At 35.5% G+C, this 23898-nt stretch overlaps 1 protein-coding gene across 2 annotated transcripts; it reads right to left on the reverse strand.

The window, feature by feature from the left end:
* LOC137404187 (uncharacterized) lies at positions 1–21221 on the reverse strand. 2 transcript variants are annotated; one of them, XM_068090348.1, is made up of 11 exons: positions 21153–21221; positions 20907–21053; positions 19588–20796; positions 19008–19190; positions 17929–18141; positions 10325–10555; positions 8919–9069; positions 6676–6815; positions 4451–4643; positions 4302–4323; positions 554–622 (listed from the first exon to the last, which is right to left on the reverse strand). In XM_068090348.1, the coding sequence occupies exons 1-10, from the start codon at positions 21168–21170 to the stop codon at positions 4316–4318; spliced, it is 2493 nt and encodes an 830-aa protein (XP_067946449.1). In that variant the 5' UTR covers positions 21171–21221; the 3' UTR covers positions 554–622; positions 4302–4315. The 2 variants fall into 2 exon arrangements, with proteins under 2 accessions (XP_067946448.1, XP_067946449.1); XM_068090347.1 differs by lacking the exon at positions 4302–4323 and having other exon boundaries at positions 1–622.
* Positions 21222–23898: the final 2677 nt, after the last annotated feature.

A 23898-nucleotide genomic window follows, 5' to 3' on the forward strand; every position in this document is an offset into this window, starting at 1 on the left:
GCATACCACAGGTATAAAATTGCACACTCCAACCAATACACAGAACAGTAAGTAAAATGGCAATGCTGTGACTTTGGGCAGACATCTGCTTGTAACAGTCCATATATGATGAATGAAATGGCTTGAAACCATGAAAGAGTACACAAAATAAAATAAATAATTTCATAATTCCATCATTGCGTAGTTTAACTATGCTCCTTTCCACTATAGATCAGTCCATGAATAAAAATAACATACTAAAAATATACAGCTGCATTATGGTAGAGAACAAGACCACACATTCATAAAATCAGGTTAAAAACTATTCCAAGATGTGAAAGCAGAAAACTTGATTGATGTCGCTACCACAAATCTAATTCTGATAAAGGCAGGAAATGTACAACATACTCAGGATAAGCTGCTGCATCATGATAGACCACAAATTTGGAAGGATTCCGCTCACTGTCTACAGTTGAGTGATACTGTGTTGGCAGATTCTTTGTAGTGGTAGAGCTGTTGCCTAGCTTGTATCGACCGGTTACGACCTTGGCGAGGATGATGCACCTCTCACTTTGATCTTTGCAGAACTTGGTTGAGTAGCCAGACTCAGTAGAGAAGTAAGTGCCATGTCCATAAGCAACAGCTGCAAAAACAGCAAGTATTAACTGACACTAAGGAAAGCAAGTTCCAACTGACACTCAAGGACAGCATGTACCAACTGACACTCAAGGACAGCAAGTACCAACTGACACTTAAGGGCAGCAAGCACCAACTGACACTCAAGGACAGCAAGCACCAACTGACATTCAAGGAAAGCAAGCACCAAATGACACTCAAGGACAGCAAGCACCGACTGAAACTCAAGGACAGCAAGCACCAACTGATACTCAAGGACAGCAAGCACCAACTGACACTCAAAAACAGCAAGCACCAACTGCCACTCAAGGACAGCAAGTACCAACTGACACTCAAGGACAGCAAGTACAAACTGACACTCAAGGAAAGCAAGCACCAACTGACAATCAAGGACAGCAAGCACCGACTGACATTCAAGGACAGTAAGCACCAACTGACACTCAAGGACAGCAAGCACCAACTGACACTCAAGGACAGCAAGCACCAACTGACACTGAAGTACAGCAAGTACCAACTGACACTCAAGGACAGCAAATACCAACTAACACTGCAGGACAGCAAGTACTAACTGACACTCAAGGACAGCAAACACCAACTGACACTCAAGGACAGCAAGTACTAACTGACACTCAAGGGCAGCAAGCACCAACTGACACTCAAGGAAAGCAAACACCAACTGACACTCAAGGAAGCTGAGTAACTGCATTAGAGTCTGAAGGTCAACTGAACCAGCTCCTGTGAGTAAACCCAACAAAACTAAACCTTTGGTTCGGCTGATTTGACCAAAACTGACGTTTGATTAGACACATCCCTCTTAGCAAAATCAATAATCACTTTATTTCTTCATTACAGATGAGCTTACATTGTTGTAGATGTCATTAAAAAGTATAAGTATTTTTCTATCATTTGTGATTGTTTTTTATGTTTGAGGTGCTGACTGCCAGGATGGTTCAAGATTAAAATCGACATAACTTGATCGCAGTCAAAACATGGTCAATATCGTAGTTGCTATATTTACTATAGTACCGATAGCAACTAGTGACGACATTTCACACACATTTAATTCAGAGCATTTTAACAGCGATCAAGTTTTGTCAAATTTAATCTTGAAACACCCTGGCAGTCAGCACCTCAAACATCACAAATGATAGAGAAAAGTGATACTTTCTGAGGAAAGCTACTAAAATTTTCTGTAAGTTCATCTTTACAGCTGTCTTAATCATAATTCAGAATGCAACAAATGGAATCGTTATAAGACAGTAAACGGCTAAAATGACATCAATTCAATTCTGAATTCAGCTGTTTTTCCTTGCAAGCCTCTGTTGATATAGGTGTACTAAATACAAGTGTTCATCGCTGTGGAGTTGACCCTTTCTAATAAAAAGCTTCCTATCAGCAAGTGACTACTCATTCCTGAAACTCTCACAGCATGGGTAAGACCAAAACGGTTGTGTGCTTGACTGGAACCTTTTGAGTGACAAAATATTTGTTATCCGAGGTGAAAGCTTATGTCTAAGATGAGCATACCTATATGTGATGCAATATGCATGTGGTAGGAAACAGAAACGTTTTTAAGGCTTTAAAAATGACTCAATTCAATTCTCAAAAAAAATGATTCAATTCTCAAAAAGAATGATTCAATTCTCATCAAAAAATTAATAATTCGATTCCCAGTTTTTTTGCATCGTATGTCGTGTGAGAATCAATTCAATTCACAATTCATTGCAAAACACCTTAAATTCAATTCTCAATTTTTTAGCTATCCTAACTCCAATGACTCGGTTCAATTCAATTCTCCCAAATAAACAAAATCAATTCTTAAAAATTTAATAATAAAATCGCTAATTTAGCTACACGCATTAACTAAGTCTATAGACTGTATGTATAGCAAATAGAAACTATTTCACTATGGATTTTATTCCTTTTTTAGGAGGAATTAAGTCATGACTACTATTTTTTGCTAGCATACACTCCGTATGTTTGCTGTAAAAGCAGAGTTTCTGTCATATAACTTAAAATTAAAAGTTTTTTAGAATCAACAAAAAATATTTTTGTAGCTTAGTAAAACTGACTGCAAAAGAAAATCAGTATCGTTTTTGCAGTTTGACCAAAAAGCAGACAAACTTCATCTATTTTAAAAATGTAGCAGTCAAAATAGCATCGACTCAGTGTTGAAGGATTTCACTAGCAGAAATACGTTTAGGTCGCTGTTTACAATATTTTTTTATCCATCCTAAACCAGAAATAAAATAAATTGAAACCAAAATTTTGTGCTTGTTTTGGGAGTATAAGATAAACTATGCAACTCGTTCGTTGTAGGCACAATGATAACCTAACTTCCTAAATTTATTGTGGCTAAGTTTTGGGTGGATCTGATAACACTGCGATACATGGTCATTTAGTTTTCTTTAGGTATAAAGGCTTTTCGGTAGAATGAACAATATTCATGAGCAGCTATAAAGCTTATAAATAAGCTTGTTGTCAGCGCGCAGACAAACTATAATTCCTCTATGGTGACAGTAAAGATTCAATTCTTCCGGTAGGATGCTTCGAGTCAATACAATTCTACAGCGTAGACCTATTAACTATTAAATACAGTAGCCGCTAAGTAGTAAGTAGCTATGCACTTTTTATATTTATTACATGAAGACGTACTATTCTTATATTAGATTCTATTAGATTATATATTCTAATATTAGATGTATTTTGAGTAAGCAAACGTAATTTACACTAAAGGTGTAGGTGTCTCTGTAAATAGATCTGCCGAAATTCATTTTAAACTATCAGAGCAGGGGAGTGTTTAATTTCAGGTGGATTGCATTATATCGCATTACATTGCATTACAGATGGAACGCTTCAGGCGAGTCACATCTGTAGCGTAAGAAGCAAATAATTTCATTCGTCATTGTAAAATATTATGATTTTCTTACTAAAAAAATAAATGTCTCAACCCACATTTTAAAATTGCACAATGGTGGAGAGGAGTTGACCGCTTTTAACATTCATATTACGAAATTTACTAAAAATGCAAGGAATTTGCATAAAATGATTTCAAAGAGTGGTTACTTTATAATCAAGCTGAAATTCTTACAAACCTTATTTAAAATTCAAACGTAGGCTATATTGATGTAACTGCTACTTTCCCTACAGAAATGGGTTCAGTTGTGAAATATGGGTAGGCGACTAGGAGGGTTTCATGACTAAAAAGCTTTGGTAGATCCAGTAACTTAGATAACTTCGTCCGCAAACCGACTGAGTCAAAACTAATAATTGCTAAAAATGGAAGAATTTCTACGACGTTGGAAATAATTCAGAGCGTGTTCATACTGGGAGACACTTTCATATAAAAAGTATTTTTCAAGCATATGTCAATTGCCCGCCAGCTAAGCATATGTTAACTACCCACTAGACATGTATTAGTTACCTGCAGAACATATTAATTACCTGCTAAACATACATCAATTACCTGCTAAACATATATTAGTTACCTGCAAAACATATATTAGTTACCTGCAAAACATATATTAATTACCTGCTAAACGTATATTAGTTACCTGCAAAACATATATTAGTTACCTGCAAAACATATATTAATTACCTGCTAAACATATATTAGTTTCCTGCGGAACATATATTAGTTACTTGCTAAACATATATTAATTACCTGCTAAACATATATTAGTTACCTGCGGAACATATATTAGTTACCTGCAAAACACATATTCATTAACTGCTAAATATAAATTAATTACCTGCGGAACATATGATATTTACCTGCAGAGCATATGTTAAACAATTTTTAAATTCATGCGTGTAGCAGTGGATAGTCTCTCACCATTCTTGCCAGCGAAGCCGCGGTTAAAGCCATGAGCACAGATCTGCCTCATACTCTCTACTGTCGTCCCATGCCAGAGCTGATGCTCCAGAGTGTAGGAATCGCCATCAAGGAGTTCGCGGAGTTCTCTCTTCACCTTACTTTTTTGTGCCTCATACTGTGTGTAAAGCTCCTTGTTTTGTACGCGCTCAATCTACAGGAACACAGTCTATCCGTTATGCAATCAAGATGGAAACTTTCGAAGTAGCCTTATTTTTTCAAGATAGGCAGAATTTTTGTAAATTGCAGTCTGATCTAGGCTACATGAAGGTCCGCTGAGACTGTATGTTTGCATCTACTTTATTCCCAGTTAGTAATCTCGACTGGTGCAACAAGTTACAGTGATGGCCAAAATAAATAAGACGTTTATTGAAATTCATGCTCATATTGAAATAACCTGGCTGTTAGAGCAGCTAGATGACTAAAAATGTGCTTTTTAATTTCTCATACTGTCAGGAGTAGGCCTATGTTGAAACCAATTATATTAATATTATAACTAGCTGAATTTTTTTACTGGGCAACATCTTCAACTACAATATCTAGCAAGATTTTGATTATGATTGATCTATGACACAGTGTCTGCTAGATATCATACTAAAATAATTTTGAACACTTCTTTGTATAATTTGGTGGCCCTGAAAAGGGCCATTGGGGTTTTAGTGCACAATTTTAATATTTTGTCATGCCTCCTTTGCTGGAAATAACGAGCCGACAGCTTCCTCAGAGTCTGAGGATTCTATTGATATATTAGTTTACTACGTTGAGATAAGCAACTAATGTTATAAAATAAAAATATGACAATCAGTCTAAATTAGAATTTGGAATTAAGGGTCTCAACTAATTTCAGTAATTTGGCCATCACTGTAATTTGAAATCTCAAACAATAATTGAAATCTAATCTTTTATTCAATTCAAATACTAAAAGGCGCTACTATGTATGAGTGGCATGACTGGTCAATGAGCAATTTTATCATTGTTGGTTAATTGCAAGCCATAAATATCAACTGATAGAGACATGTATCAGCTTGAGTATTTATTTGAAAAATCTATGACAAGTTGGAGGTAAGCAAAGTTCTTGGCTGCATAATGGGTTCATGTCGCACCACTGAAGGAAATTAAATGCCCGTGAATGAGTTAAAGTTATCTTCTCAACATCCTGACAAGGTGTTTGAAAAATACAACGCCACCCTTGATTTGAACGTCACCTCTAATAAAGCGCCACTAGAAGGGTTGAAAAATAGAGCGCAATGGCATTCAAAGTAAGGTTTTATGGTAAATTGATTGTTTCACTTTTTCTCTAGACTGCAATGTCTATGCTGTCAAGAAACATAAAAAATATTGTACTTTCTAAAATAAAGTAAAACAAAAATATATATTTAGTATTGTAAGAGTGGTGTCTGTCTGTCCATTTTTCAGAAGCCAAAGTTGGAGGTTACGATACAATATTTTCACAAGGATTTAATCCACCAGATTGGCAGATCGACACTCTAACACCTGATGACACGCAAAAGCCACCTACTTAGATGTTCGTGAGAAGCCTTGAGTTTACTTGAGTTTTCGTGAAAAGCTGAAAACTGACCGAGTGTGAAGCCAGTGAAGAACTTATTATAGCCACAATATTATGCCTTTACCAAGTTCAAGCTCTTCCAAACAAACATATTAATCTTCTAGCCCAAAGTTAAGCCCATCAAGGACGGTTGAAACTGTCCAATGACAGCCCAGCAGTTCAAGAACATGACGTAGTGACGAATTTCAGAAACTCACAAATCTAGTGTTTTCTCACTGTCTGTGGTCATAAGGCCACATTATTCTATCTCAGTCCCAATTTTAAATGGAACAGTATGAACTCAACATTTTTACTTCGAATATGAATTTAACATTGCCAACTTGTTCACAAACTCAACTAATTGGGAAGCACAACTCACAATTAACCGAAGAGATTTAAGCATAGCATACAACTCTTCCTGACTCATATAAAAAGGTCAATATTTTAAAAACATGCTTGTTTTTCATTACAAAACAAATCATACTGAAACCACTTACAAGTTACCTTGCATTTCATCGAACAGAAAAGGAGACCATTTGCATACCCACCAACAGCACAGAATTACCTCAAGAAAAAGCTAAAATACATATGAGTAAGTATAAGTAAGATATATATGGACATGTAAGTATACGACTCCTACCCGACAAATCCTAATGGATGCCTCACCAGACGTCTCACGCAATTTTTCAATGACCTTATGATACTCCAGACTGCGTCTCTCCAACGTGACATACAGTGTCTTGCTTGCATCGCCCGTGTGGTCCCAGTGAGGAGGCAAAGCTAGAACAAACAACTAATTATTGCATACTTTCAGCCTAAAGTATAAAAACTCGCCCTCTAATGCAAAAGAAAACCAGTTCTCTCTTGTATTAGAGAACAAGTTTTCAAGATTCAAAACTATCAATACTCTAATCTATATACATAAATCTCAAAATTTGTCGTAGTCATCCGGTGCCTGTCTAGCTATAGCGATTACAATCTAGCAATGAAAAATCACTGTCGCAGAAGGTCTCGGAACCTCCCGTCCGACAAGCTAACCCATTAATCTACATGAGAAGCAATGAACTCATTGAGTGATACGAGTTATCATCTGGGTTAAAACACACATAGTGATTCTGTTACACACAACGTCACTAAAGCTTGCTCTCACAGTTCTTATCAGTAAGTTTAGCAATACGGATACTAGCCTACTAAAATTAGCCATTGGCAATGTGCCAGGCTAATAGTAAGTAGCAGGCAACTACACTACCTTCCACTGTTTATAAGCTGTTTTTAAATACCCGTTCAATGCCGGGCATTCCACTATTCTTATACAAAGATTGAAATCTTGATCGACTGCGCAATAGATCAAGATGCGTTTGATATTTCAAATCACAACCTAGAACAAGGAGCAATGTTAGGAGCAAGGATTACCAATGATACATTGCTAGTTCTAAATGACTATTCAGCTATTTGGTCAGTATTTTAAAGGATAGTTTAATGCTCTAAATCCTGTTGAGAGTTTGAGGAATACACTTGTAGCTGTTCCCAAAATCATTTTGAAATGCAAATTTTGCAACATCGCGTAGTTCCCCGCTAGAACTTCTCTTTCATGCTTCACCTCGGCACATCACCGATATCAGCGCTTCTCTATTGATACATCATTCTACAAATATTCTCTATACTATTTCAATTAGTCAGAAGGACATCCGTTGAGTAAAAAAATCTTCAGCTAATAAACTGGTCTATACAGGTTCCTTAAACACTCACTAGCAGGTGCAACATAATTGATTTCTACTTGATCGGACTTTCCGAACTTTTTACTTGATCAGACTTTCCGAACTTTCTACTTGATCGGACTTTCCGAACTTTTTACTTGATCGGACTTTCCGGACTTTTTACTTGATCGGACTTATCAAACTTAGGTTCCTTAAACACCCACTAGCAGGTGCAACATAATTGCTTTCAACTTGATGGGACTTTCCGAATTTTCTACTTGATCGGACTTTCCGAACTTTATACTTGATCGGACTTTCCAGACTTTTTACTTGATCAGACTTTCCAAACTTTCTACGTATCGGACTTTCCGGACTTTTTACTTGATCGGACATGTCCAGACTTTCTACTTAATCGGACTTTCCTAACTTTTTACTTGATCAGACTTTCCAGACTTTTTACTTGATCAGGCTTTCCGGGATTTTTACTTGATCGGACTTTCCGAATTTTCTACTTGATCGGACTTTCCGAACTTTCTACTTGATCGGACTTTCCAGACTTTTTACTTGATCGGACTTTCCGAATTTTCTACTTGATCGGACTTTCCGAACATTCTACTTGATCGGACTTTCCAGACTTTCTACTTGATCGGACTTTCCAAACTTTCTACTTGATCGGACTTTCCGGACTTTTTACTTGATCCGACATGTCCAGACTTTCTATTTAATCGGACTTTCCAAACTTTCTACTTGATCAGACTTTCCGGACTTTTTACTTGATCAGGCTTTCCGGGCTTTTTACTTGATCGGACATGTCTGGACTTTTTAATGTCTGGATATTTCAATGTCCGAACATGGCCCAGTCTGTATCAGTCAGAACAAATGAGGGTCGACTGTACTAACTGCTAAAAAACTACCAAACAGTCAGATTCCAAGAGATTCACACTAGAAGAAGACATATCTATAGCACTAACAGGCACAAAATTTAATGACATAAAACATTTAACGAGATAACACTTTTTTATCTTTACTGGGAGACTGGAGAGTATGTTAAGTCCCGCTGTAACATGATATCTCTTTGACACACAACTCATAATCTGTCAATAGCACATGTATCAGTAACAGCTGGAAGGGTTCCCATAAAATATCTAACATAAGCAAGATAATACATATGTCAATATGGTCTTACTAGAATCAGTTTTCTTGTGAAGAATGAGGTTTATCTCCTCCTTCATCCTGTGTACATCGTCGTGTAAACCTTCCAGCCGGATGTTTGGCTTATCAGGTTGAAACACAATTTCTAGGTTTCTGTGGAAAGCCTTCCTGGAGATATTATTCACCTGTATCATATGGTTATATAATATATGACATAACAACCCAACAACCTTTGAGTATATATCATCCACCCGTATCATATGGTTATATAATATATGACATACCAACCAACAACCTTTGAGTAGATATCATTCACCTGTATCTCATGGTTATATAATATATGACATAACAACCAACAACCTTTGAGTAGATATCATCCACCCGTATCATATGGTTATATAATATATGACATAATAACCAACAGTCTTTGAGTAGATATCATCTACCTGTATCTCATGGTTATATAATATAATACAACAACCCAACAACCTTTGAGTAGATATCATCTACCTGTACCATATGGTTATATAATATATGACATAACAACCAACAACCTTTGAGTAGATATCATCCACCTGTATCATATGATTATATAATATATGACATAACAACCCAACAACCTTTGAGTAGATATCATCCACCTGTATCATATGGTTATATAATATATGACATAACAACCAACAACCTTTGAGTAGATATCATCCACCTGTATCATATGGTTATATAATATATGACATAACAACCAACAACCTTTGAGTAGATATCATCCACCTGTATCATATGATTATATAATATATGACATAACAACCAACAACCTTTGAGTAGATATCATCCACCTGTACCATATGGTTATATAATATATGACATAACAACCAACAACCTTTGAGTAGATATCATCCACCTGTATCATATGGTTATATAATATATGACATAACAACCAACAACCTTTGAGTAGATATCATCCACCTGTATCATATGATTATATAATATATGACATAACAACCAACAACCTTTGAGTAGATATCATCCACCTGTACCATATGGTTATATAATATATGACATAACAACCAACAACCTTTGAGTAGATATCATCCACCTGTACCATATGGTTATATAATATATGACATACCAACCAACAACCTTTGAGTAGATATCATCCACCTGTATCATATGGTTATATAATATATGACAACAAAAACAAGAGTCAATTAGATATCATCGACCCGCATCATAAGATTACGAATGACAACTTTCAATGCTTCAGTTTTAACTATGCCTGCCTAGTTGGTGCTAGAATGTGCAATACTAAAATAGCTTACAGTGAAAATATATGGCCCAATAAATGCTGAATATCTTCATGTTGTTTGTATTGGGAGAGCACATAGTCTAGTTTCAAGATTCTCCGTCTAAAGTAGCCCAAACATGGTGACCTAGACCTACCTCTTGTTGCGTAAGTTTCCTTATAGCATTTTTCTCTGGAGAAGTTAACCAATCTGCGGAGCTTATGCTTTGCTTCAAGTCGATATCCAATTTCTCAAAAGCCTTTTTAACATTGGCAATTTCCACACCTTGAAAGGTAATGCTAACTGTTTCAGATGGTTGTTTCACAGGCATGACGGGTGTTGGGATACTCACTGCACCCTTGTAACGCTTGTACTCTATTTGAAAAGCCTGCCAAAAGATCATTATGAACTATTTATATCATATTACTTACATTTTTATTGAAATATTTACCAGAAGAGAGGCTAAGATTCAACTTCAGAGCAAATCTGGAAATGAAAAACATTGTTCAACAGTCATATTTCTAGATTCTGCTAAAGTTTTCATCATATAATTGAATATCTAAGTCAGTGGTTGTAGAGAGAAATAGAGCTAAGTGAATATCTAAGTCAGTGGTTGTAGAGAGAAATAGAGCTAATTGAATATCTAAGTCAGTGGTTATAGAGAGAAATAGAGCTAATTGAACATCTAAGTCAGTGGTTGTAGAGAGAAATAGAGCTAATTGAATATCTAAGTCAGTGGTTATAGAGAGAAATAGAGCTAATTGAATATCTAATTCAGTGGTTGTAGAGAGAAATAGAGCTAATTGAATATCTAAGTCAGTGGTTGTAGAGAGAAATAGAGCTAATTGAATATCTAAGTCAGTGGTTGTAGAGAGAAATAGAGCTAATTGAATATCTAATTCAGCGGTTATAGAGAGAAATAGAGCTAATTGAATATCTAAGTCAGTGGTTATAGAGAGAAATAGAGCTAATTGAATATATAAGTCAGTGGTTGTAGAGAGAAATAGAGCTAATTGAATATCTAAGTCAGTGGTTGTAGAGAGAAATAGAGCTAATTGAATATATAAGTCAGTGGTTGTAGAGAGAAATAGAGCTAATTGAATATCTAATTCAGTGGTTGTAGAGAGAAATAGAGCTAATTGAATATCTAAGTCAGTGGCTGTAGAGAGAAATAGAACTAATTGAACATCTAAGTCAGTGGTTGTAGAGAGAAATAAAGCTAATTGAATATCTAAGTCAGTGGTTGTAGAGAGAAATAAAGCTAATTGAATATCTAAGTCAGTGGTTGTAGAGAGAAATAGAGCTAATTGAATATCTAAGTCAGTGGTTGTAGAGAGAAATAGAACTAATTGAACATCTAAGTCAGTGGTTGTAGAGAGAAATAAAGCTAATTGAATATCTAAGTCAGTGGTTGTAGAGAGAAATAGAACTAATTGAATATCTAAGTCAGTGGTTGTAGAGAGAAATAGAACTAATTGAATATCTAAGTCAGTGGTTATAGAGAGAAATAGAGCTAATTGAATATCTAAGTCAGTGGTTGTAGAGAGAAATAGAGCTAATTGAATATCTAAGTCAGTGGTTATAGAGAGAAATAGAGCTAATTGAATATCTAATTCAGTGGTTGTAGAGAGAAATAGAGCTAATTGAATATCTAAGTCAGTGGTTGTAGAGAGAAATAGAGCTAATTGAATATCTAAGTCAGTGGTTGTAGAGAGAAATAGAGCTAATTGAATATCTAAGTCAGTGGTTGTAGAGAGAAATAGAGCTAATTGAATATCTAAGTCAGTGGTTGTAGAGAGAAATAGAGCTAATTGAATATCTAAGTCAGTGGTTGTAGAGAGAAATAGAGCTAATTGAATATCTAAGTCAGTGGTTGTAGAGAGAAATAGAGCTAAGTGAATATCTAAGTCAGTGGTTATAGAGAGAAATAGAGCTAATTGAATATCTAATTCAGTGGTTGTAGAGAGAAATAGAGCTAATTGAATATCTAAGTCAGTGGTTGTAGAGAGAAATAGAGCTAATTGAACATCTAAGTCAGTGGTTGTAGAGAGAAATAGAGCTAATTGAATATCTAAGTCAGTGGTTATAGAGAGAAATAGAGCTAATTGAATATCTAATTCAGTGGTTGTAGAGAGAAATAGAGCTAATTGAATATATAAGTCAGTGGTTGTAGAGAGAAATAGAGCTAATTGAATATCTAAGTCAGTGGTTGTAGAGAGAAATAGAGCTAATTGAATATATAAGTCAGTGGTTGTAGAGAGAAATAGAGCTAATTGAATATCTAATTCAGTGGTTGTAGAGAGAAATAGAGCTAATTGAATATCTAAGTCAGTGGCTGTAGAGAGAAATAGAACTAATTGAACATCTAAGTCAGTGGTTGTAGAGAGAAATAAAGCTAATTGAATATCTAAGTCAGTGGTTGTAGAGAGAAATAGAGCTAATTGAACATCTAAGTCAGTGGTTGTAGAGAGAAATAGAGCTAATTGAATATCTAAGTCAGTGGTTGTAGAGAAAAATAGAGCTAATTGAATATCTAAGTCAGTGGTTGTAGAGAGAAATAGAACTAATTGAACATCTAAGTCAGTGGTTGTAGAGAGAAATAAAGCTAATTGAATATCTAAGTCAGTGGTTGTAGAGAGAAATAGAACTAATTGAATATCTAAGTCAGTGGTTGTAGAGAGAAATAGAACTAATTGAATATCTAAGTCAGTGGTTATAGAGAGAAATAGAGCTAATTGAATATCTAAGTCAGTGGTTATAGAGAGAAATAGAACTAATTGAATATCTAAGTCAGTGGTTGTAGAGAGAAATAGAACTAATTGAATATCTAAGTCAGTGGTTGTAGAGAGAAATAGAACTAATTGAATATCTAAGTCAGTGGTTGTAGAGAGAAATAGAACTAATTGAATATCTAAGTCAGTGGTTGTAGAGAGAAATAGAGCTAATTGAATATCTAAGTCAGTGGTTGTAGAGAGAAATAGAGCTAATTGAATATCTAAGTTAGTGGTTGTAGAGAGAAATAGAGCTAAGTGAATATCTAAGTCAGTGGTTATAGAGAGAAATAGAGCTAAGTGAATATCTAATTCAGTGGTTGTAGAGAGAAATAGAGCTAATTGAATATCGAAGTCAGTGGTTGTAGAGAGAAATAGAGCTAAGTGAATATCTAAGTTAGTGGTTGTAGAGAGAAATAGAGCTAATTGAATATTTAAGTCAGTGGTTGTAGAGAGAAATAGAGCTAATTGAATATCTAAGTCAGTGGTTGTAGAGAGAAATAGAGCTAATTGAATATCTAAGTCAGTGGTTGTAGAGAGAAATAGAGCTAATTGAATATCTAAGTCAGTGGTTGTAGAGAGAAATAGAGCTAATTGAATATCTAAGTCAGTGGTTGTAGAGAGAAATAGAGCTAATTGAATATCTAAGTCAGTGGTTGTAGAGAGAAATAGAGCTAATTGAATATCTAAGTCAGTGGTTGTAGAGAGAAATAGAGCTAATTGAATATCTAAGTCAGTGGTTGTAGAGAGAAATAAAGCTAATTGAATATCTAAGTCAGTGGTTGTAGAGAGAAATAGAACTAATTGAATATCTAAGTCAGTGGTTGTAGAGAGAAATAGAGCTAATCGAATATCTAAGTCAGTGGTTATAGAGAGAAATAGAGCTAATTGAATATCTAAGTCAGTGGTTATAGAGAGAAATAGAACTAATTGAATATCTAAGTCAGTGGTTATAGAGAGAAATAGAGCTAATTGAATATCTAAGTCAGTGGTTGTAGAGAGAAATAGAGCTAATTGAATATCTAATTCAGTGGTTGTAGAGAGAAATAGAGCTAATTGAATATCGAAGTCAGTGGTTGTAGAGAGAAATAGAGCTAAGTGAATATCTAAGTCAGTGGTTATAGAGAGAAATAGAGCTAAGTGAATATCTAATTCAGTGGTTGTAGAGAGAAATAGAGCTAATTGAATATCGAAGTCAGTGGTTGTAGAGAGAAATAGAGCTAAGTGAATATCTAAGTCAGTGGTTGTAGAGAGAAATAGAGCTAAGTGAATATCTAAGTCAGTGGTTATAGAGAGAAATAGAGCTAATTGAATATCTAAGTCAGTTGTTGTAGAGAGAAATAGAGTTAATTGAATATCTAAGTCAGTGGTTGTAGAGAGAAATAGAGCTAATTGAATATCTAATTCAGCGGTTGTAGAGAAAAATAGAGCTAATTGAATATCTAAGTCAGTGGTTGTAGAGAGAAATAGAACTAATTGAATATCTAAGTCAGTGGTTGTAGAGAGAAATAGAACTAATTGAATATCTAAGTCAGTGGTTGTAGAGAGAAATAGAGCTAATTGAATATCTAAGTCAGTGGTTGTAGAGAGAAATAGAGCTAATTGAATATCTAAGTCAGTGGTTATAGAGAGAAATAGAGCTAATTGAATATCTAAGTCAGTGGCTGTAGAGAGAAATAGAGCTAATTGAATATCTAAGTCAGTGGTTATAGAGAGAAATAGAGCTAATTGAATATCTAAGTCAGTGGTTGTAGAGAGAAATAGAGCTAATTGAATATCTAAGTCAGTGGTTATAGAGAGAAATAGAGCTAAGTGAATATCTAAGTCAGTGGTTGTAGAGAGAAATAGAGCTAATTGAATATCTAAGTCAGTTGTTGTAGAGAGAAATAGAGCTAATTGAATATCTAATTCAGTGGTTGTAGAGAGAAATAGAGCTAATTGAATATCTAAGTCAGTGGTTGTAGAGAGAAATAGAGTTAATTGAATATCTAATTCAGCGGTTGTAGAGAGAAATAGAGCTAATTGAATATCTAAGTCAGTGGTTGTAGAGAGAAATAGAGCTAATTGAATATCTAAGTCAGTGGTTGTAGAGAGAAATAGAGCTAATTGAATATATAAGTCAGTGGTTATATAGAGAAATAGAGCTAATTGAATATCTAAGTCAGTGGTTGTAGAGAGAAATAGAGTTAATTGAGTATCTAAGTCAGTGGTTGTAGAGAGAAATAGAGCTAATTGAATATCTAAGTCAGTGGTTATAGAGAGAAATAGAGCTAATTGAATATCTAAGTCAGTGGTTATAGAGAGAAATAGAGCTAATTGAATATCTAAGTCAGTGGTTATAGAGAGAAATAGAGCTAATTGAATATCTAAGTCAGTGGTTGTAGAGAGAAATAGAGCTAATTGAATATCTAAGTCAGTGGTTATAGAGAGAAATAGAGCTAAGTGAATATCTAAGTCAGTGGTTATAGAGAGAAATAGAGCTAATTGAATATATAAGTCAGTGGTTGTAGATGAGAAATAGAGCTAATTGAATATATAAGTCAGTTGTTGTAGAGAGAAATAGAGCTAATTGAATATCTAAGTCAGTGGCTGTAGAGAAAAATAGAGTTAATTGAATATCTAAGATAGAGGTAAGAGTTTGTAAGTTTGATGACTATACGAGGCCAATGAGCTGAAACCCTTTAAAGAATATGTCACCTTAAAAAATTCCTCATAAAAACTAGGATATACCAACAGGCCGAATGACCAAATGACTGAAAGAAATGAGTGCTCATCATATGCGGGTAGGGGCAGTTTGTAAGTAACAGAACTAATACACAGAACAGCCGAAACAGCTGACCAAAGATGTATAAATCTACCACATGTTTCACACGCTGGTGCTCATCTGCAGAAGCCTAAATGTCAGCTGGCATAAAATGGCAGGCCATTACAATGCATTGTCAAAAAGTTACAACAAAGGGGTTGACTACTCAAGCAATGGAATGTTATATTTACACATAAAAACATCAGTAAGCAAATGATAATGTGACCAAGTGGTTAGAAAACCTATTACGCTCAACATGTCTGATGTGGTAAACCAAAAGCTACTCCTTGATGACCTAAACAGAGACCTAGTAGTAGTGATATTCACACTAACCACCTGAATATAGACCTAGTAGTAGTGATACCACTACTAACCACTTGAATAGAGACCTAGTAATAGTGATATTCATACTAACCACCTGAATAGAGACCTAGTAGTAGGGATATTCATACTAACCACCTGAACAGAGACCTAGTAGTAGTGATATTCATACTAACCACCTGAATAGAGACCTAGTAGCAGTGATATTCATACTAACTACCTGAATAGAGACCTAGTAGTAGTGATATTCATACTAACCACCTGAATAGAGACCTAGTAGTAGTGATACTCGTACTAACCACTTGAATAGAGACCTAGTAGTAGTGATATTCATACTAACCACCTGAATAGAGACCTAGTAGTAGTGATATTCATGCTAACCGCTTGAATAGAGACCTAGTAATAGTGAGATTCATACTGACCACCTGAATGGAGACCTAGTATCCTAAGACACTTATGTATTCGCGGCATCTAATTTTCGCATTTTCGCGGCAACATCCTCTCGCGAAAATTTCATGAGCGAAACTAAACTATCATAACGAACGAGTGAAAACGCAAAATTAAATGGCTTTGTTCATTGGCATTCACAATAAAATCGTCATATTAGAAATACAGGCAATTTTCGTGTGTGGTTCGGCTCATTGGGCAATTTTTGCTAAACTCATAGCTATTACACCGACTGAGCAGCATGGCAAAACAAATTAAGATAATAAGTTTTTTTTGGAAAAGCCTAGACAAATAAGGAAGATGATGATATTAGTTTAGTTATTGAATTTGTAACTGATGAGGATGACAGTCTGGTAGGGAAAGTCATAAAATTGAATAATAATTATTGTGGTGATGAATTTTATTACCAACCAAAAGCAATAACAACCCGGAGCCTTGGTCACCGCGTGCTATAAATACTTGAATTCTAATATTGGTACCACATAGTCACTGCGGCAGGGACCTTGACGTCATTGATAGTCCAGGAGACAAATGGCAGCAAGCGATCAAATTGCATTATTGATCTCGCCTACACATTTCTATCTTCGGTTCACAAATACAAACTACCGAACTTTTCGGACTATTAGCCGCTACCTTTTTCTGATGATTTGAGCCATGCGGCTTATATAAGGGTGCGGCTAATCTGTGGCTTTTTCTTTCACCGCGCACTAGCGGGAATCTCCAATTAGTGCGCTTCTAGCGGTGAAAGAAAATACGAAACAATGCCTCATGGTACTGTCCCGTTAGGCACTAAGTTAAAAAGCGTCGGATAATACGAAACTGTGCCGTTCTGCACTGTTCCGTTTTAAATGGCAAAGTTGCTGCCACGTTAAAAAGCACAGTCCTTAGTTCTGCGGCCTATACCAAGGTGCGGCTTATGTATTGTTTTATTATTGTTTTTTGGAAAATAAAGCAGATGCAGCTTATATAGAGGTGCAGTTTATAGTCCGAAAAGTACGGTAGTCCCAAATTGAAAAATATTTTGTACCAGTGAACTGGACCTGAGGAATCTAATGATGTTTGTTCCACTGCATTTACTTTCACATCACTATATTTTCGCACTCATCAGAGCTGCGAAATTAAGTTGCAGCGAAATTTCACTCTGTATGCTACTCACGAAACTAAATACTACCGAACTATAAGTGTCCTAGGGTAGTAGTGATATTCACACCAACCACCTGAATAGTGACCTAGTAGTAGTGATACTCGTACTAACCACCTGAATAGAGACCTAGTAGTAGTGAGATTCATACTAACCACCTGAATAGAGACCTAGTAGTAGTGATATTCATACTAACCACCTGAATAGAGACCTAGTAGTAGTGATGTTCATACTAACCACTTGAATAGAGACCTAGTTGTAGTGACACTCATACTCACCTCCCAAACAATGTCAGCATCAGGGTGAATCACAATAGTCACTGTTTGGTTTCCTGTGTCAGCACTCGTTAGGTGATCTAGTATAGTACCAACCATAGCATCTGCAACCTTCTCAGGAGGGTAGCCAAGTGCCCCAGTGCCAATGACTGGAACAGCAATGTTTCTGCTGCCTTGCAAAGCCTCTAATGCTCGTCTAATGTTTCTTCGCAGGTCCTGAAACATGTGTAAAACCTGTGAGTCAAATGAGGTCGTCTCACAAAATTCATCTCACACTTTTATCTGACAATTCACAACATTTCTTGAAGCCAATGAAGCCATGATCATTATTATATAAATACTTTAGCTGTATGCTCTACAGTGCATGGGTAATAAAACCAGCTTATAAACATGACCTCACCTTACTTACAGTATTACCTTTACACTACATTATCTGCAACTGTTTATAAGCTGGTTTTATTACCAGTGCAACGCCAGGCCTTCATCTAGTCAGGTTAGCTGCTAATTGTTACATGTGACGCAATGTTGTTATGGGTATATTAACCCATGTAATGAATAGCTTCACCGTTATTGTTTGCTATGCTGAGTTGAACGTCTAATATAGTCTAATATATGAACTTGACGCCTCCAGAACTGGAGGTTCCGAGATTGAATCCTCGACGAAGCAGATTTTTCATTGTTACATTATAATTGCTATAACTGAACGGACACTGAGATTTATATACATAGTTTCACATGCCGTATTAATATAAATGGAATCGGATAAAATAGCTATTTTATATATAGTGGAATTACGGAAATTGTTATATAAAACCAGGTAATGAAGTTTGCTTATCAAAAATGTAATAATTCTCAGCCTACCTTTCTAGATTGAACAAGATTTCTGTGTGTGTCATTCAACATGTTTCAATAAAACTCTATTTTCATCAAAATAACAAAATGCCATCCAAAGATTTGATCAATAGTGATTGAAATATGATTTATTCTGATAATTCAATTGATGCAATAACTATATTGAACTGTAAAGTCCTAAACATGAAAGTAGTAAGCAACAAGGATATATGCGCGAAAGTTGTGCTCACCTCAATTATAGACTTTGTGTTATTCCAGTGAGCAGTTTGCAGATGAAAGACTGATACGTATTTAAATCTACCATCACGATGCATAGGAACAGACTGAAGACCTTGTTGGAGACTTGTTCTCGTTTGAGATCGACGCCTTATGCATTTTTCGATAATTCCTTGGCTGCTGACAAGTCCATCAGCCTGCAACAGAATTGAATATCTGGTTAGATCGGTAGAATTTTCCACCAAAACATATCATTGTACAAATTCAAGAGCTCGTCGATATGTAATTTAAAAGTTGTTGTCCCATTGAGAGATGCAAAGAATATTTTGGTCCATCTACTTTGTATGATCTGCAAAGATTATGAATCTTCATAATTCCGCCATTTATATTGCAGGGTAAATAGTGATTGCTATACAAATTGTATGCCTTAAAAAATAGGGTGATACTTTTTCCAGCTCACAAGTGGCCTTTGCGAACGAGCTAGCAAAAAATAAATCTATAAATTCAAATGGCAGCATGCTGACAATAAACTAATATATATTTAGTGTATATATGTATATACATATATATATGAACATCCTAGATATATAATACCTCTATCGTTGAGATGTCCCCCTTAACAATCTTCAGCTTCACTAACAAACTTGATGTCACTGATGCAGAAGGTGCAGACACCTTCTGAGGTGAATCTAATGCCATTGCTTGAGAAACTGGTGTTCTTATCTTAGGACCTAAAACAATTGTTTGGGAGAGTGTACTAATATCTTCCAACTTCATTTTTCCGACTGATGACTTGAACCATGCAACCTCACCGGGTTTCTGATATTCACGAGTCTTTTCAGCTATTCCGCCTTGTAGGGCAGTCAATCTTTTTTTGAAGACCGCAATTGAGCCTTCTGATTGCGCTTTGAGAATGCAATATCCTGACGACGAAAAGTGATCAAAGTCCAAGGTCACACCGTACCGACTAGAAAGTCTTAAATAGTAATCTTTGTTCTTCAAAACTAGCGGTTTTATTTTCTCATCAAAGAAAAAGGGTTCTTCAACATTTTTAAACTGTTCAAAGAATCTCTCCAACTCCTTCAATATAGTGGATATGTCTACGCTAGCTTTTAAAGCAATGTGTAGCTGCTTCGACAGTTCGTCATAATGAATGTGCAAACCACATGACTGAAAATTTTCATCTAAGCTCTTGAGAAAATTCGTCCATTCAGGGTTCTGCTTGACACAGTAAATTTCACCATCTGATAACTGATTGGCTAGAGGATATTTCCGCTCAGTGACAAACTTCTGAATCAGTTCAAGTGCTCGGTTAGCACTCTGTATGTTGCCACTGCAAATGTGTAGGGTGCCATTGCGAAGGTCCCAACCTGCAAACACTTTGCTTTTTTTAAATTCTGCAATAACCTCGTTATATACGACGGTAGTAAATGAATGTGCAAACCCTTCGGTGACCGCTGATTCTATGAGATGGAACTGGCTTGACAATTGGTGGATTTTTGAAGTTAATCTTTGGATGTCAACTTGATTTCCTCTGCAAACCACTTCAGATGCTTTGTTGTCAACACTAATGTTTATATGAAACTCTGCCTCTAATTGTTGTGGAAGTTTACGCGCTTTCATATAAATAAACTTTTCCCTATCCACTGGGAGACGTTCTGTAAACACAGGTTCATGATCACCACTACAGTCATCCAATGTTGAAGTTACCTCAGCGTTTGTGGGTTTTTCCTTTTTGCTTCTTTTATACTCGACATGAATAGTTCGACCATCAACGCTGCTTTCATGAAAGAGATCAATGGCCTGCAACATTAGTGCAGGAAGAGCTCATCAAGCCAGCAGACTATTAACAGATGTCAATGGTTTAAATGACACTTTTTATACTCAAACTAAAATGGAGTAAAGGAACGCACCTTTTGCGCATCATCAGTGTTGAAGAAAAAAATAAGTGCAGTTTGAGGAGAGACTTTTCGAGCTGTCTTAACATTTCCTGCTCTTCCAAATATCTGTTTTAAATCATTTGCAGTTGTCGATGGACTTAGGTGTTTTAAATAAAGTCCCTGAAAGTAAAAATTTATTAAAGTGCCAATTTAGATTGAAAAGTCTAATTAAGCCAAAGATAAACATTGTACTAATAAGAGTACCGATATAAGCATTACCGTATTTGATGAGGCCATACTGCTCACTCAGACTTGTACTGTAGTATAGCAGCCAACCTAATAGTGTATAGGGTTCATGAGGATCTCCTCAAACACGCCGATAGTTCACTGAAAAATGATAACTCCAATGTTTGGTGTTTAGAGACATGTTAATGTATGTATACATATAAATTAATATTGCCAAGTATTCTAATATATGGCCCTATCGATAGAATATGAGGATGAGAAGTCGTTTAGCAAACACATGTGTTGAGTAGAAATTGTTGGCATGCATATTATTAGTGATTGGCAGGAGTACTTCTTGGCCAACGGGTTTTCAGGTATCGTGTTTGTTGAGACGGATTTATGTCTAAAATTTCTAAATATCAGACATATCTTAAAATTTACAATGCAATTATAATTCTATTTATTTATTATTTGTTACTATTTTTTATCGACCAATATTCGTGCTCGGAGCGTTAACAGACGGGTTGTTAATTAGTGCTTAGGGCGCAATAGACCGGATTTTTGTCCACTCTACACAACAGATTCGTTTACCAAAACCCGAACTCACAAATCAAAACCCAAACCGGAAAGATCAAAATGCTCAAAATTTTTATTACCCAAGACTCGAGAGAAGACAAACCCGCGAGTTTAACGAGTTTTATTACCCATGCCCAGCACTAGTTATTATACACATATTCAAGCATGCGTGTTTATAAGTTCACAACAATTTGATCAATGGTTTTCAAACTAAGCATTTTCTTCTAGCAAAGCCGGTTTTCTGTCAAAGTTTTGTGATTCCGTAAAAGCTTTCAAGAAGGTCTAACCTATTCATTAAATCTTTGTTCAGGCAATATGGAGGTAAAATCAGGACAGAAAAGCATAACTGCATTTAAAACTTGTCTCTGGTTAAATTGTTCTATATAAAAGAAATATGTTTGTCTTGTCATACATGAAAAGTATATAAAAGTTGATGCAAGATGAGCAAATTTAGCTTCAAACGTGAACTTTTACATATTCTCTTATTAGATAATGATGATTCTCTTTAGATAACAACATTAATCTATATACCAAAGGGTTTCTTTGTTGACCTCATTAAATTTCAATAAAGGAATGTTTAAATCTTATCACGTAATACATGTGTTTGACGTGACAAGATAGTTCAACGAATAGTTCAACCATTGACATTATACTATTCAAGATAGTATGACATTTTCAAACTCATAGAAAACCTATGAGTTACGTATGTGCAGAAAAAGTAAACGATTTTTTGGATGGGAGCACACGCCGTCGTTCAAAAACCACTACCCCTTTTCAAACAAGCTGGTTTGAAAGAGGAAATGAATTTAAGTTAGAGTGGAATTTCTTTGACACTGGTCATAAAAAAGGACCTGTAGATGGGCTGGAAGAGACCTTGAAAAGGATGGTAAAATAAAGGGTCCTTGGTGGAGCTATCGGAAAAAAAGCAGATTCATTCAAAGTTCGTCATCAGAGACAACCAGCATTGTCATCTAGATTGAGAAAATTCATAAAAATGAAGCCTTCTAAACTAAAGGCGAGAGGGTGTCTTAAGAGTACATAGAACTAAACAGAACTGAGTAAATGAGCTAAATCAACTATGAGCACTCATAGTTGCATTTTCGCTTGAATCTGAGCACTTAAATTTTGTTGATTTTAATCTTGAAACATCCTAGCAGTCAGATCATCTCAAACATGAAAAATAATCACAGATAATGAAAAAATACCGAGACTTTCTAATAAAATCTACTAGAATTTTGTGTAAGACAGACAGATAGACTTTCTTATTACAGCAAAAATATATTTTAGTTTTGCTTTATTGTAGACATAAAATATCTTTTATTATTTTTTTTTTGTAGAATAGAGCTTGATGTCAAAATAAAATTGAACAGATTGTTGTAAATTTATGTTGCAGGTAAGTGCTCCTCTCAACCTATTGTAACTCATGGGCCATTAATCGAGTGAAAATGATAAAAAAGGAGAAACAATGGGTTTACCATAGTAGTTTTATTGGTTGATACAAACCAATAAAACTACTATGGTACAGCCAACAGATTAACAACTTGAATCAAGTTTTTTACCTTTTGCAATGGCCAAGGGAATGAGTTTAGAAAGGTTTTGGAAAGGATGACGCAATTGACATGTACTTTACTGTTCGTATACTGTAAAGTCCCTATAATGTATACGCTCCTGGAATGAATTATTTACATGGTAGGAGCGTCTTCTGTACAGTCAAACTGGGACATCGAAGTAAACTGGTTCGAGATTTTTTTGCATGTCAAAACTATTGTATGTCAAAGTAAGTGCTCATAATATATCTAATAAAATTTATTTTCATAAAGCATAGCATAAAAGCAAATTACAAAAATTATTCAAAAAACTTAGACAAAAAATTTAAATTATGTGTAGGAAACTAAATAAGAAGTAATAGCCAATAACTGTCACTTTGCTTTAAAGTAAAAAACAGGCTGATGAAACTATAGTAGAGGGCCAAAGAAAATATTGGTCGTATGTAATGTAATAAAAAAGGTGGTAATAATTACGACACGCAGCCCCCACTTGTCATCGTAGATCAGAGCTCTTGAGATGGAAATGGTGGCCCTGAGGAGGACCGAGAAGGAAGAGAAGAATTAATGAAGTGACTGTCAGTTAGTACTCATATTTATAGGCTGTCAGCGTGCGTAATAAAGTTAGTGATGCATTCTGTGAATAAGTCTATAATTCAGCTGCTCCAAATTGCTGACTA

Source organism: Watersipora subatra, chromosome 9 (assembly GCF_963576615.1).
Source record: "Watersipora subatra chromosome 9, tzWatSuba1.1, whole genome shotgun sequence".
NCBI lineage: Eukaryota > Metazoa > Bryozoa > Gymnolaemata > Cheilostomatida > Watersiporidae > Watersipora > Watersipora subatra.

Excerpts from the sequence above, each read along its gene's own strand:
- LOC137404187 (XM_068090347.1), bottom strand. Across the intron at positions 19,191-19,587 it reads GGGACATCTCAACGATAGAG|GCTGATGGACTTGTCAGCAG; the intron begins GTATTATATATC and ends ATTCTGTTGCAG. Across the intron at positions 6,816-8,918 it reads TCACAAGAAAACTGATTCTA|CTTTGCCTCCTCACTGGGAC; the intron begins GTAAGACCATAT and ends TGTTTGTTCTAG.